This window comes from Misgurnus anguillicaudatus, chromosome 17 (assembly GCF_027580225.2).
Source record: "Misgurnus anguillicaudatus chromosome 17, ASM2758022v2, whole genome shotgun sequence".
Classification (NCBI taxonomy): Eukaryota; Metazoa; Chordata; class Actinopteri; order Cypriniformes; family Cobitidae; genus Misgurnus; species Misgurnus anguillicaudatus.
Window position 1 is genome coordinate 36,263,654 of NC_073353.2, and position 15,932 is coordinate 36,279,585.

Genomic DNA, 15,932 nt, shown 5'->3' on the forward strand with positions numbered 1-15,932 from the left:
CTTACTAACATCCAATATTTGATTCAATGTTTTCATAAGAGTCTAGCCTATTATGAAGCGTATCTTTTCAAATTTGTGTCTAATAAACAAAAATGATAAATAGATAAAAATGTCGAAGGAGAAAAAAACGTGTTCTGCTTGGTCCAATCCAAACACGCATAAGCAAGCTATAAAAATATTATTATTATTAGACAGACGTACACTGTGGCTTAATTAAATATAAAATATTATATTATGTTTGTTTAGAAAAATAGAACGAATGTGAAAAATTAAGATATAAAATGAAAATGAAATGCAAAGAGATTAGATTGATTTGCCTTAAATGTAAAGTCTCTTTCAGTGACATAGAAACCATAAACCAGAGTCCAACTCACGTTAAAGTTTTGGCTTTTAACCAGTTTAATGTATATGTTGTGAGTGACATTAAATAAATGTTTGTTTTATTAACTAGCCAAATATCTTGACAAATGTTTTAGACAACTTGATCCCAAATATGCATCGAAAAAATGCAACAATTTTAGGGTTCTTTGTTCAGTGATTTCAACAAGTAATAATAATAATAAGAAAATAATAAATATCTGATTGTCCCTTCTGATGCATGTTTACCACAATAATAAATAGATCATTAAAAAATAGTTGATGTTACATCCAAACCACCATGGATTTAATACATTCAACATCATGGAAGTGGAATATCTACTATTTTGTACAACTAAAATCAGTTTGGAAGTAAATTATTCTTTTTCGACTTTTAAAAAATATATTTTTTCTTCGTGATTGAATAATTTGTGCATTAAAGGATGAGACAGGTGGTTACATATTTGATCACTCATATGCTCCAAACGACTAAACTCACAATTAAATGCAAGCAAATACGTCAGTACGCAGTGTTAGTGCAGTAAATATTAATACGCTGCTTGAACCGAAAAGGAAACGGCTTAAGATAATTTTAGGATTGGACACGTGTTCTGAGTATCAGCTGATGTTGTCTAGTGCTTTTGAAATGCCAATGAAAGAATCATTAGGAGGAGGCACGCGTCCTAATGAGCTCCTTTTCAAACCTGTTGAATAGAAACAAGCACCCTGCAGTGAGACCCGAAGCTATTTAATCCCCAGGACGCACTTTAGAGGACGTAAATATAAGGCTGACCAGTTATACAGACAGTCACAACCGAGTTAACTAACCCTAGACACACTTTAATGACAATGGAGGATCTGTTTTTTGATTTCGACCATGATGCTTCCACAGATTTTGCCTTCTGGGGCCAAATGGACCCCAATTTTCAGTTTCAGGGTCAGCTGGACACGTTGCTGCTTGACTGCAGCGCGATGACCGGACAGTTGTCCCCCTGGTCCTCTCTTGGGTGTCAGGCTGTGTTCCCCGAGGCACAGCTGACCTTCACAGACCTGGACTCGCAATCTTCACAGTTGGAGGCCGGTGCTGAAGTGGACAGCTCCTCTGTGGACGAACCCCACGAGATCCACAAGCACAGACCGCATCAGCTTCGCTTGACGCCTCATCACCCGTACAAGGTGCAGCGCCACGCCGCCAACATCCGGGAGAGGAAAAGGATGCTGAGCATCAATTCGGCATTTGAGGAGCTGCGCTGCCACGTGCCCACGTTTCCCTACGAAAAGCGTCTCTCTAAAATAGATACGTTAAGACTGGCCATTGCATACATCGCCCTGCTCAGAGAAATCCTCATGTCGGGCTGTGACCCGAAGTCATATGTCGATGAATGCATGAAAAATGGATATAAGAATCAGACCAATGCCATCTGGAATACAAGTGGTAAGAAAACAGTACACCATATATACAGCATAATATAAACGTTTTAATGCACTACAGTGCAAATCTTAATTTAGCACACAAATTTTAATTCGGCAGTACAATTTGAGGGGAAAATGTTTGTAGTAGCCTATATGGATGTGTAATTACAGCTGCTTGCATGGATACAAGCTGCTTTCACTTGGGACAAATCAAGCCTTAGTAACTTGGCGCGAATGTCGCAAATTTGATAATATTTGATAGTGACCTAATCGAAAGTTAAATTTTTCAAACCCAATATTAAAAACTGAACCATGGGGTGTAGGTCTCCCCAATATATGAATTGGTTTAATCAAAAATTGGTTTAAATTTGCATGAAAATTATGACAATCAAAAGATGCATTATATTTATCTACATGGTCGTTTAGTCAACGACAGAAAAACGAGAACAATATTTTTGTGCAAAAATAATTTAATTAGATTAATTTAAATTTCACGTAACCAAAATATAGATGAAAATATTTTTTGGACGTAATTTGTGAGGTGAATGAGATATATTAATTGTTGATTAGTAGAGAATATGCTAATTCTTCTCAATGAGGCTTATGTCACTCAAACAGTCGTTGTTTTGCTTAAACAGTTCCTATTGTTTATATTTACTGTGCAGTTTATTCCCAGCTGTCCAATGAATCCCGTTTTTAAACAGACACAAGTATTTTCCCTGAGGTGAAAGGGAGCTGTTAACCAAGTCCCAAGATTCCCTCTCCAAAAGAGGGAGTGTTTTAATAAATACGCGTGCCTTTGTTAGCCTTAGACCAGCGACTTGTTAAATGGTCATTAAAATGTATCTAAAGACTCATGTTTGCTCTGCCTTTGTGTTGTCTAACTCCAGATCTGACAGCTCGGCTCTCTTGGATAAAGTGGGATTAACAGCGCTCTGAAGCTGGAGAGATGCTGTGCTCTCGTCTTTCTCACGCTCCTCTTCAATGGTACCATGGTTCACAGCTCTTCAGCATCTGCAGACTTCTCACCGTGTCTTGCTCTCCTGACACTCACGACACTTTTTATATTCAAATTTGTTGTGGCTTGTAGAATCAGGCTGCCTTTTGCTCATCCAGACGCGAGTTGTTTGTTGTCAATGAAGCTCGAGTCTCATCAGGACAAAGACATGCACTTGTCCCTGTGCGAGACATGAGATGTTTTTCATGGGCTTTACTTTTGAGAGCAAACCGATAGGGTAAAGACTGGCAAGGTGCCTGGCGAGCACGTTCACTTTGTTACCTTTACTGTATGTAGACAAGACCGCCTTTAACCCATGCAGTTTACTAGAACACTATTTATATGTTAATGTAATTTGTATTTATTTATTTATTTAAGTTGTCTGTTTGATCAAGTTTATATTATTATTTAAAAATGTACATATTAAGAAATCGCAATGTTGCTCTTGACTTTTTTTTTTTACTTTTTTGGAAATAAATTAAAAACTCAAAGTGCACGTTGTTCGATGACTTTTTCAATATGCATTCCATAATTTTTTGCTTACAAATGCTGTTTCAAAAAAAGCAGATTAATTATTTTAGGTAGGCTACTTAAGGTGGATTGAAGTCAAATGACGTCAAACTGAAATTTCCCGCGAAATCACAGCTCAAATATAAATCATTATTATAAGCGAATAATCACGAATCTGTTTAAGATAAAAAGACAGATTAAACACCGATTTTTATATAATTGCTCAGTAAAATATTTTTGTTGATTTTTATCAAAAAAGATATGTATCTTTCATGTTAAAAGTTTTACAATTTCACAAATGTGTGTTCGTTTATTCGACTTGACCTGGTATTCAGAGGCTCATGGTAACATTAAATTGGCTTCCCAGCAGTCCCCTACTAAGGGGGTCACATTTGTTTTAAACATTTCCCCTTTGTTTAAAAGCCTCTCGGGGGGACATTCAAACTGTATTCACTTACAACCGAGCCATTAGTGAAGAGGAAACACATAATAGATGAGCACAACAGATTCTTTGAGCAAAGGAGGACAATCTAGCATGGGCAATCTATCTAGAACGCTGCTCTCTTTCAGGTACGGTGTGTAAAATAAGTCTTACTGTCTCATGCGTGCGCATTTTCTCGACTGCTAATGGCTCTCAGTGGATAGAATTAAACTGAAGCATTGTATGGGAAGCTAATTATTACCATAATCTATCTGACAGCCCCAATACATTTAAACTTCTGCCCAAATATGACCTACAAGAGCCTGGTTAAGTTGCTAAAGGGTCGTCCCAAATCCTCAAAAAAGCCAGGGTTACGTCATTATTTGCCTGCAAAGACTGGGTTAACACGTTTTAAAGCACAAGTGTTGCAGTAAGGGTCTTTGGAGATTGGTATTGACTTCATTTATGCATTTGGCTGACTCCATCCAGGGCGATGTTCTTACCAGAGCCCAGCTTCATCTCTGGAGGCTGCAGCAGGTGTGTGATGACTCCCCGAATGAGCTCCGGTCATCCATCTCTATGACAAAATGCAATACAGAGCTTCAATTATAGTGCACACAACCAGAGTTTCAATTTATTACATGTTTCGTGACCCAGAAGAGGTCTGTCAGATCAAGTGTACAGGTGGAGATCTGATTTACCATTGACTCAGGAGTTTTCAACTATTTTCTAACTAAAGGGGTTCCTAAGTGTGCAAAGAAATTAATAAAACAGACAGTTGCATTTAAGCCTGGCCTATATACGAACATGCATGTAATACTCTATACTGTAATATATTCTTTGTTGTTATGCTTACACTGATACATCATTTGGGGCAGTTTCCCAGACAGGGATTATTTTAAGACTGGACTAGGCCTTAGTTTAATTAGGAAATATAAGTAGTTTTAACAAACATGCATTACTAAAAACATTACCTGTGTGCATTTTAAGGCAAAACAAAGGGCACTGATGTATTTTAAGATATGTCAGTGCAAGTTGTTTTGGACAGCTCTTACTGATCCTTTAGTCTAGGATTAGTTTTATCCCTGTCTGGGAAACTGCCCCATAATGTGCAAAGAGAGACTTACTTTTGATTATAAATACACTTAACACACTGCACTGTGCGAAGGACACTTTAGTTTAACTGTTGAAGTGAACTTTTTTCCACAGAAATTAGAGATCAAATATTTGAACCCACATATTTTCAGCATGGAAATGCTAATGGCATGTAATGCAGTTTCACTGTCATCTCCCCCTAGTGGTCAGACTGTCTTGCCTAAAGGGATAGTTCACCCAAAAATGAAAAATTCTGTTATCATTTTCTCATCCTCGTGTTGTTCTATAACCTGTATAAATTAAATTTTTCTGATGAACACAAAAGAAGATATTTTAATAAATGACGGTAAGCACACAGCTGATTGTAACCATTGACTTCCATATAAGAAAAACAAATACGATGGAAAACTGTGTGCTTATCGTCATTTATCTAAATATCTTCTTTTGTGTTCATTAAAAAAAACTCATAACAGAACAAAATGAGGATGAGAAAATCATCACAGAATTTTTATTTTTGGGTGAACTGTCCCTTTAAAGCTGGCGTATACTGGTGTTCAACATCTGACATTTATAAGTAATTTATTACTTGATTTCTCCAAAAAGCATAAACATTTCAACTCTGTTAAAATATTTCTCAAAGCATCCAGAAGAGCACTCAACCAACAGGGGTCTATTTGTTTGGCAGAAGGAATGAGTGTTTAAAAAAACCTTTTGAACAAGTGACACTGGTCCTGCGGGAATGACACGCTTCATCTTTTAAAGAGCTGGATTATAGCATTTTAAACATTAAATACAGCATTTGAAAACAGATAAAGGACTATATCGTTTTAAAGTTTGTGAAGTGCTCAATAACAGACTGTGGATTGTGTGGAACATAAGTCTGTTACTTATCAATCTCTTTGCAAACTAAGGCAAGTTTATTTATATAGCACATTTCATACGCAAAAGTAATTCACAGTGCTTTACATACAAGTAGACTGGACTATAGCTTTATTTCAGCAATGAAACAAAACAAAACACACTGGAGCCCAATAAACAGCAGTATCCTGGCAACTTCATGATGTTCTGTCTTGTTTATTTTTGCAGTGGGGTTTGTTTGTAATCTCTGACCTAAGTTGATGGTCACACTTGTGTGAGGGGGTAAAGTGTTTTCCTGGCAGGTGTGTTTATTGTACTTCTCTAAACACGATTATGACATCACTTCCTCAAACAGCACGCTTGCAATAGAATATACATCCAACGATTTTTGTATTCACAGAACGCATCACAATATCGCAAAATCTGACACATGCAACATGGACCAAATGAATAGGCACCTAAACACCGACACCATCACACATCGAGTTAAAAGCTCAGTGTGTTTTTGCAATGCAGAAGGAATGTTCATTCACACAGACATCTAGATGCCATGATGCTTGAGAAATTGATCTGTGTGCATGTACAGTACGCCGGGGTCCCTGAGCAGATTTTCGATAGCTGTGGAACACATTTTAAATCATACACCTGCTTTACTCATTAGCATGGGCCTCTTAAGGCCTGGGCCTGTACACACCAAGATAAAGACTGAGATAGGCATTTTTTCCTAAATACCCATTTTTGGGGAATGTCAAGGTTTGATTACTACCGAGTTATATGAGCCATTTTAACAATACCTTTAGGATTTAAAGCCATGCTCAATCGATATCACAGCATTCCTTATTCCCAATGGAATCAATGGAACATTCCAAAGTCTTGTAGCCGGTGTTGTGACCTGGGACCACAAAAAGGGGGTCATTATTTATTGAGATATATACGTAATCTAAAAGATGAAAAATAAGCTTTCCATTGATGTATGGTGCACTGTAAAAAAAACTTTGCTGCCTTAAAATTTTTTGTTAAATCAACTCAGATTTACAAGTCATGTCAACAGAGATGAGTTGTCACAACTTATAAAATATAGTTGCGAAAAGTCAACTTAATTTTATAAGTTATAACAACTCACTTGTAGTTATAACAACTCATCTATAGTCAAGATAAATAATAGTAAGTTGAAATGACTTGTAAATCCGAGTTGATTCAACAAAAATTTTAAGGCAGCAAAGTTTTTTTACAGTGTGGCAAAAATCAGAATATTGATTATTAAATACATTTTTTTAATATATTTATGGTACACTGAAAAAAATGATTCATTCAATTTACTATAGTTTTTTTAAAGTAAGTGGTTGCAATTTTTGTTGTTTAAATGTAGCTTAAATAAATTTATTACAATTACCTTAAAAAAATTTAGTAAATTGAATGAATCATTTTTTTCAGTGTACACTGTAAAACATTTGCTGTAGTTATGCAGCTGTTTGCCAGTAACTTACAGTAGATTTAAATGTATGTAATTTACTAGCAACAGTTAGTTAAATGAACTTTAAACATTAACAAGTCTTTGTCTTTCCAGAATAAAAATACAAAAAAACAGACCCATGCAAAGCATTCTGTGAACCAGAAATCCTCATCCACCTTTTTCTGTTTTTAGCCTTCAGATTTTGGTTCCCAGAATGCTTTGCGTCATTTTATAGTTTTATTCTGTAAAGATTAAGACTTGTTAATGTTTAACATTTAAATTAGGTCAAAAGATTAATCGCGATTAATCGCATACAAAATAAAGGTTTGTGTTTGCACAATATATTTGTTTATATATTGTGTGTAGTGTACTTATTATGTATATATAAATACACACATGCATTTAAGAAAAATTTTATTTATATAATGTATTTATTTATATATAGTATAAAAACATATGTATATATATATATATAATATATATATATATATATATATACGGTGTTGGGGGTAACGCATTACAAGTAACGCGCATGACGTAATAATATTACTTTTCTGAAGTAACGAGTAAAGTAACGCATTACTTTATAAATGTACACATTAATATTTGAGTTACTTTTTTAAAAAAAGTAATGCAAGTTACTTTTCAGTTTAATTAGTTCAATTTAAAAATAAAATAATGTACTGAATAAAACTGAACATATTAACATAGAATTACGCATTCTGTGCACCGGAGCGGGAACAGTTTGAGTCAGAAACGAAGATGGCAGGCCAGAGCTTGACATTTGCGATCATAAAAAAACACCTGCAAGGCCTGAAAGAGATCAAACCTCAGCCAAGTAAGAAAAAGTAACGCAAAAGTAACTTAAAAGTAATGTAAGATTACTTTCCATGAAAAGTAACTAAGTAACGCAATTAGTTACTTTTTTGGGGAGTAACTCAATATTGTAATGCATTACTTTTAAAAGTAACTTCCCCAACACTGTATATATATATATATATATATATATATATATATATATATATATATATATATATATATATATATATATATATATATATATATATATATATATATATATATATATATATATATATATATACACATGTTAATGTTTCTTAAATGCATACATGCATGTGTATGTATTTACATACATTGCACACATGTATATTATGCCAAAACAAACTTTTATTTTGTATGCGATTAATCGTGATTAATCTTTTGACAGCCCACATTTAAATCTTCAGTAAGTTACTGGCAAACAGCTGCAAAAATATTAACAGTGTAGGAAATTTTTAAAAAATCTTTATGACACATGATCTTTACTTCCTAAAGATTTTTTTCTGCATTAAAAAATCGCTAATTTTAACACATACAAATGCAATGTATTGTTGGCTATTGCTACACATATACTTGTGCTACTTATGACTGGCTTTCAGGGTCCAGGGTCACATATTGTGTGCTGCGAAACTTATTATAACGTGTTTATGAATGAATTAATTCATTATTTGTATAATTTATATCATAATAGTTCATTAATTTACTGTAGTCCAGTTTTAGTGTTTTAAACAATGTGCATTTAAAGCAGCATCATTAATTTTTTTTTAGTCAAAAAAGATTATTTAAATGATCAAATCTGCATCCATAAGGTGATACAGTCTCTACTGTCTACACAGTGTGTATACACACTATACACAATGTGTTTTTACTTTTATTTACAACAACAATAATTAATTGTTAATATTTTTGTATTTTGAGTGAAATGTCATCTGTGTGGAAACACATGACAAAAACATGTCATACGAATAAATAAAAGCCAAAGTCTGTGGATATTGCGTTACTAAATATCACAGCTAACATCTGTAAATGGATTACATTCCTTTATAATCCAGACAATCAGTAAACAATACAGTAAAGAACCTACAGGAAGAACCAGATGTGTGTTTTTGCTTTTTTGTTTATTCATCGCTTTGTCACGCCAACTAACAGTGAAGTATTTAACTTTCATACTACGAAAAGTTACTTAAGAAGTGAAAAAGTCGAAAAACGGCAGTTTACTGTAAATGTACTTCTTGTGTTTACATCAATAATCACTCAGACTTTTCACTCCCACTAATCAACAGGGCAAACAGAGCATGTTTGCCCAAGTTCAGAGCCTTGAGACCGGCCACCTGTGCCCACACACCCCTGCGAACCTGAAACTAACTTTAGCACCAACATCACAACTGCACCTCTCATTAATCTGCACTGTTTGTTTGTGTGTGTGTGTGTGTGTGTGTGTGTGTGTGTGTGTGTTTGTGTTGGGGGGTGGCAGGATTTTACCCCAAAACTCTGAAACTCCTAATTGGCTGGAATCACTAAAATTGTCTACACTATTTTCAATAGCTGCAACATAGCAAAAGAAACTGTCTATTTCAATTGAAATGATTAGTGAATATGGTAAATTTCAATGTGCTTAAATCTATTTTATGGTCCAGAGAATGCACATCTTCTTTCAAAACAAATCCTGAGATACAGATCACGTCCCGAGACGGATCAAAGATGTGGCAGAAATGTCTTTGAGATGGAAACGAAGTCTTGTTTACACTGGAATTCTGCATTGTTATACAAAACATATGCAACTTTTACACGCATCTCGTTGCATTGTGAATCCAAAGCTATTTTTGAAAACAGCTACTAAAACAAAACAGCGTTTGCCTGTCAGGGTCCAAGCCGTTGCGTTTGATAGACGTGCTTTGCTTCATTTGGTTTTTCTCCGATGAAATCAAAGCCAGGAGCAATCTTAGGCACCAGACACCCCAGACCGAGGCCACTGCGAAGAACCTGCGCTGAAACAAAAAGTGGGGGAATAAACCTGCATCGTATTAAAACAAACTTAAATGCTTCAAGATGCTACACACTCTCTAATGAAACATTTATGAAGGACCTCTAATACAATTTTGGAAACACCTTGTCACCGGGGTTGCTTGAGAGTAGTCATATGGATGAATGAGCAACCAAACTGCTTTAGAGTGTAAGTTAATGCCGCAGGGGTGCAGCGTTCGCTCCCTTGGTTTACACTGAACATGGGCAGTTCTGCTGGGGATCAAGTTTAAACATCTTAATTGTATATTTGTCATTCATTGTCTTACCAGACAAAAGACACCTTTGAAACAGATTAAAGTATTTTTTTTTTTCCGTTTTTGCATTGTTACACCCTAAAAAATGCTGTTTTGTTTGCATGGTTGTTTTAAATATGGACATTTTTTGTAGTTTAATTTAAACCAGCAGTTGGATTTGTTGAAACAACACAGATTTTTCTACATAGTAGTAAAAATTAAATTAAATGTGAATAAATATACACTAACCCTAAATCGATTTTGGTCACATAAACCACATTTCTTACTCTTTTGGAACTGCATTACATGACATAATATATTACCAAGTGTTTCAGCAATTTTTTTGAAAAATGTTTTATATTTACACATTTGGTGGATGCTTTTATCCACACTGTAAAAAAATGCAAAGGTGCAAGTTAAAAAGGACTCTCCACTTTTTTTGAAAATATACTCATTTTGCAGCTCCCCTAGAGTTAAAAATTTTATTTTTATTGTTTTGAATCTCTGGGTCTGGTGGTATCACTTTTAGCATAGCATAGCTTAGCACAATCCATTGAATCTGATTAGACCATTAGCATCGTGCTAAAAAAAATAACCAAAGAGTTTCAATATTTTTCCTATTTAAAACTTGACTCTTCTGTAGTTACATCGTGTACTAAGGCCGACAGAAAATTAAAAGTTGTGATTTTCTAGGCTGATATGGCTATGAACTATACTCTCATTCTGGCGTAATAATCATTTAATAATCATCATAAATATTTTATTTAATTTGTAATATTTTTTACAGCAATGTACATATACAGTACATAATCATTATGTGTGTTCGCTGGGATTAAACCCACAACCTTTGCACCACTATTGCAATTCTCCACCACTGAGCTATACATAGACTTATGTTTGTAAAGTGGCCCTGCACTCTATTTCTTTAAAATAATGATTATTATTTGCACCCAGTGTAGCTTACATTCATGAACTTTTTGTACTATCTGTATTTTCAAAATAAGGATAATAAATTGTGACCTGAGGTATTTTGGAGATATCTGCACCGTATGATCCTCCAAGTGCCAATGAGCAGGTTATACACGCAAACAGCAATGTTTGCAGGAAGATGTTTGCTTTCTTAGTTCACCAAGGCGTGCCAGCTTCACATCACATATGCAGAGTGAAGAACAAGGCATCTGTTGATCCTCAGCTACTTGCTGAAAAGATAAAGGGAATCATTGGTTACATAGAAAAGCACTAAACTGGCATCTGTGACAATCATCTTGGAGATGATGTATAGGATTTTCAGCGAGGGCCAGGAAACTAACAAGTGCTGTGTATTTTCCAGTATTATTAAGACATAAAATAAGCTGTACTGATATCAGTGGATAACATCTGCATGTGTTTCCCAGCATGGCATTATCTGTTCATCTTGGCACTACACACATTCGCAATGTATTGGCTCTAATAGACAAATATATAGGCATTGAGTGATGTGTGCAACTGGGTTTAAAGGGATAGTTCATCCAAAAAAAGACAATTCTGTCATCATTTATTCACCCTGAAGTTCTTATAAACCTGTATGAGTTTCTTCATTGTGTTGAACACGAAAGAAGGTACACTGAAAAAAATAAAGGCAGGATTTACTTAAAAATATAGTGCATAATTTTTGCATTTATTTTTTAAAGTAAGTATTACACGGAATTTTAAGCAATTTATGCAATTACTTAAAATTTCAAGTACAGTTTACTTTAAAAAATGGATGCAAAAATTATGCACTATATATTTAAGTAAATCCAGCCTATTATTTTTTACAGTGTATTCTATAAAGTTAATATGAATAAAAAAGTTCAGATCATTTTTTTAAAGAAAAAGAAGATATTTTGATAAATGGTGGTAAGCACACAGTTTACGGTATTCTTTGACTTCCATAGTAGGAAAAACAAATAATATGGAAGTCAATTGGTATCGTCAACTTTTTTAAAAAAATTATCTTATTATTATTATCTTATTATTTCATTCATATTAACTTTATATACATGTACTGTTTAAAGGAATATTCCACTTTCAAAAAATAATTCTGATAATTTACTCACCCCCATGCCATCCAAGATGTCTTTGTTCAGTGGAGAAGAACTTAAGTTTTTTTAGGAAAACATTCCAGGATTTTTCTCCATATAGTAGACTTTAGTGAACCTTAACAGTTTACAGTTTCAATGCAGCTTCAAAGAGATCTAAATGATCCAAATCGAGGCATAAGGGTAGCCAGTCACTTATTTTCTGGGGTTCATGCTATCTGAGATCTCTATATTGTATTGTTTTGTTACTTTGTCCTTTGTTATTTACGTGTAACTATTTGTTTTTTTACACTCTGCACTTTATCTTGGCCAGGTCGCTGTTTTAAATGAGAAATTGTTCTCAACGTGCCTACCTGGTAAAATAAAGGTAAAATAAAAATGTTTTTAAAAATAAGGGTCTTATCCAGCAAAACAATCTTCATTTATTGCCAAAAAGAGTACTTTTTAACCACAACTTCTCATCTTGCACTAGCCTTGTGATGCGCCAGCGTGACTTTACGTATTACGTTATCAAGTCGAAAGATGTATTCGACGTATACGAAACTACCGCTCTAGTGTTTACAAGTGTGGAAAAAGAGGAGCGTTCTGACGTTATTGTATGTGGAATAACAATAATTAAAGTCTTTATGTCAGTTTTTTGTTTAAAATGGTCCGCAAGTGTCTGTATCACATAAATAATGCATTATATATAATATAATATGTCGCACTGGTGCGTCACACGAGATGAGAAGTTATGGTTAAAAGTACATACTTACATTTTTGGAGAAAATGACGATCGTTTCACTTATCGTTTAGAGCCCTCTGAAGCTGCATTGAAACGGCAAACCGATGAGGTCCACTAAAGTCCACTATATGAAGAAAAATTCTGGAATGTTTTCCAAATTAATTTCTTTTCCACTGAAGAAAGAAAGACATGAACATCTTGGATGACATGGGGGTGAGTAAATTATCAGGATTTTTTATGAAAGTTCAATAATCCTTTAACGGTCTCATTTGTGTCTATTTATGAATGTGTCTGTAAAGAGAAACATCACTTAACTGAGAACTCAATGAAATCATTTAATCTCATCTCGAAAACAAAATACCATTAGACTTTAATACTCAATTCATCTCCACCGGCTTTGATAGAACAGCCAATTACCATGAATCATTTCACACCAGATGAGTGTCTCTATCATTCATACAGTACGACTGTAAAAGCCCACCAGTTTGTCTTGTGCCTTCTTTTCTATTTGTTCCTGAATCTATAATAAGCTCCTGCTAACATCTGCAGACTTCACCTTATTAAAGAGACCCAGACCATGTGGAGCTGATTTGGATGTGTCGAGGAGATATAAATACGTCAGCTTAGCAGTGTGATATATATCCCGGCGCATCTTTGATCTGATGTGGGTCATCTTCAGAACCTGTCTGCTGGATCAGATGGTACCAGACCGGTCCCTGCTGGGGCCTTTGGTGAAATGTGTATGATATTATGGTATACCTGGCCGGGTCCGGAGAGGCTGCATTGTGATGCTGGACCATATGGAGTCTATCTAAAGCAGCAGAGTTGATGGATCAGGTCAGGCCGTGGGGAAACGCTCTTCAAAGTCGAGTACATGTCAACATCTCTCTTATCCTTTCTCTATGAATTACAGTCGAGATGAAATTCATTCTTCTCAAAATCACCTGATCTTGTATTCTTTAAAGCATTTCAGAATATTCAGGTGCTTTAATGCAATTCAGACTTTGAGAGTAGACAGATGAGACGAGGCATAAAATTCAATTTGATCAAAACACTTGCGCTTCTAAATGTGGATATATATTTGGATATTGCATGGTTCGTCTCATATCCGACAGCTTTCTGTGCTTTTGTTTATAGAAATGGTGTGGCGTGTTAAACAAAAAATCTTTGATGAGGAAGCAGACAAATTTCATTATCCTGAATGGCTAAATTCGTAATTCCACAGTGTAATCCAAGCGGACATCGAGATCATCAGAGCATCCTCAAGGCTTTTCATACTGGCTTCGTACCAGGTGTCAGTCACCCGATCACATGTGGATTACATATTTGAATCAAAGGAAAACAAATCTTCTTTCTGAAATAAGGCATAATTTACAATTGAAAACCTTACAAATCGGACCAAACTGCAGCCTTATACAAAACATCCCAAAGTCTCTTTTGAACGCTGGACAATGGTTAAAGAAATCTGACATGCATTATTATTGTCTTATTCAAAGAGACAGGCCAGGCCGGGCCTTCAAATGGCCGTGTAAGCGAGAAAGTCTCTGAGGCTTTGCCAGAAGTTCCTCAAAACAGGCTGACTTGTACATGTGTTTAGGGTATTGTGAAACCTTGGACTTATTCTGGAAAACAATAGGGAGAGATCTTTCATCTGACTTGAAAGAAAAGCCTGCACAGAGATTCATCTACTGTGTGCCACATTAAACCTTTTGTGGCATATATATAGCAATAAAAAACTATGACAACTGTCCAATAAGTGAAAAGGCCATGAACTCCACTAGTGGCACTAGGTGGGGACTTATAGTGCATTTAGTAAATGTACAGCTTGCAAAACCCTATACGTGAAAAAAAATGAAGTTGTTCGATCCACTTAAAGCTCAATGGTAAATCCAAAGGTATATGAATCCTAAAGGTTTTAAGTCAAACTGTCCTATGTGCTAAATTTATATTTTTATTGCAAGCAAGTTTCAAACATCTATTGTAGTTCAAAACTGTATTAAATTAGAATAAGTTTGGGAAAAAAATAAAACTGGCATAAAATCAGACCAGGTTAAACTGTGCTCAGGACAAGGTGTTTCTAAGCATATTGTCGTTTTATACCATTAAAATTAAATTACAGATTTTAGTTACTCATTATGATATTTTTTGTGCCGTTTCATTGATTTTGGTTGCTTTAAATATTATTGAAAATTTTCTATGTCAGGTTCGCTGTTGGAGAATGTTTTTAAAAAACAATATGCGTGTGTTTAGTGTACGTATTTTTGTTTCATGATAATGGCGGAAATGTTTAAAAAAATAATAATTCTAGCTAAGACAGCAAGGTATGTGCTTCCTACACAGAAATTGACTTAAATAAATAAACCTTACCTAAAATATTTCCTGGTGTAGTGCGACACAAGCTCAGGTCTTTCCTATAACATAGCCCATTCACAAAAAAATCAGAGACCTTCTGCGGCACTTGATTTAAATGAGAATAGGAGCCACGTGCGCGATGCAAGGCGTAAAATACATGACGTTATGCGTTAAGAATGTTGTATGACGTCTATAGAAATTTTATTTTTATCATTATTTGTTATATAGCCTATTTCTTTAATTAATTAAACCATAATTTAATTTATATTAAGTGATTATCAAGTGATTTTTGTTTATTTTAATAATGTGACTGTGAATAAAAAAGAAAAAATATACAGGTTTAAAAAACAGGTCGCCTCACATTAAAGAGGCAATGCAACTTTTTTTGTGAACGGTCCATATACAATATGACATAAATTATAATATTTTTAAATGGATGTCTTTTAACGTCATATAAACACAGTTGCATGCATGGCTGTATATTTATTTCAGCATTAGTCAGTAGGCCAACTAATTGAAAGTTGAAAAGTAAGGTTTTAGAAAAATGCATAATTTATTAGAAATTTAAATAAATGCATTTTATCTTCTTCTTAT

The 15,932-nt window shown here is 34.6% G+C and overlaps 1 protein-coding gene across 1 annotated transcript; it reads left to right on the top strand.

The window, feature by feature from the left end:
• The first annotated feature begins 483 nt into the window (after positions 1–483).
• LOC129452278 (uncharacterized) lies at positions 484–3,211 on the top strand. The gene is made up of 2 exons (XM_055216034.2): positions 484–1,792; positions 2,661–3,211. Exons 1-2 carry the CDS (start codon positions 1,201–1,203, stop codon positions 2,696–2,698), a joined length of 630 nt encoding a protein of 209 aa, XP_055072009.2. The 5' UTR covers positions 484–1,200; the 3' UTR covers positions 2,699–3,211.
• The last annotated feature ends 12,721 nt before the right edge of the window (positions 3,212–15,932 follow it).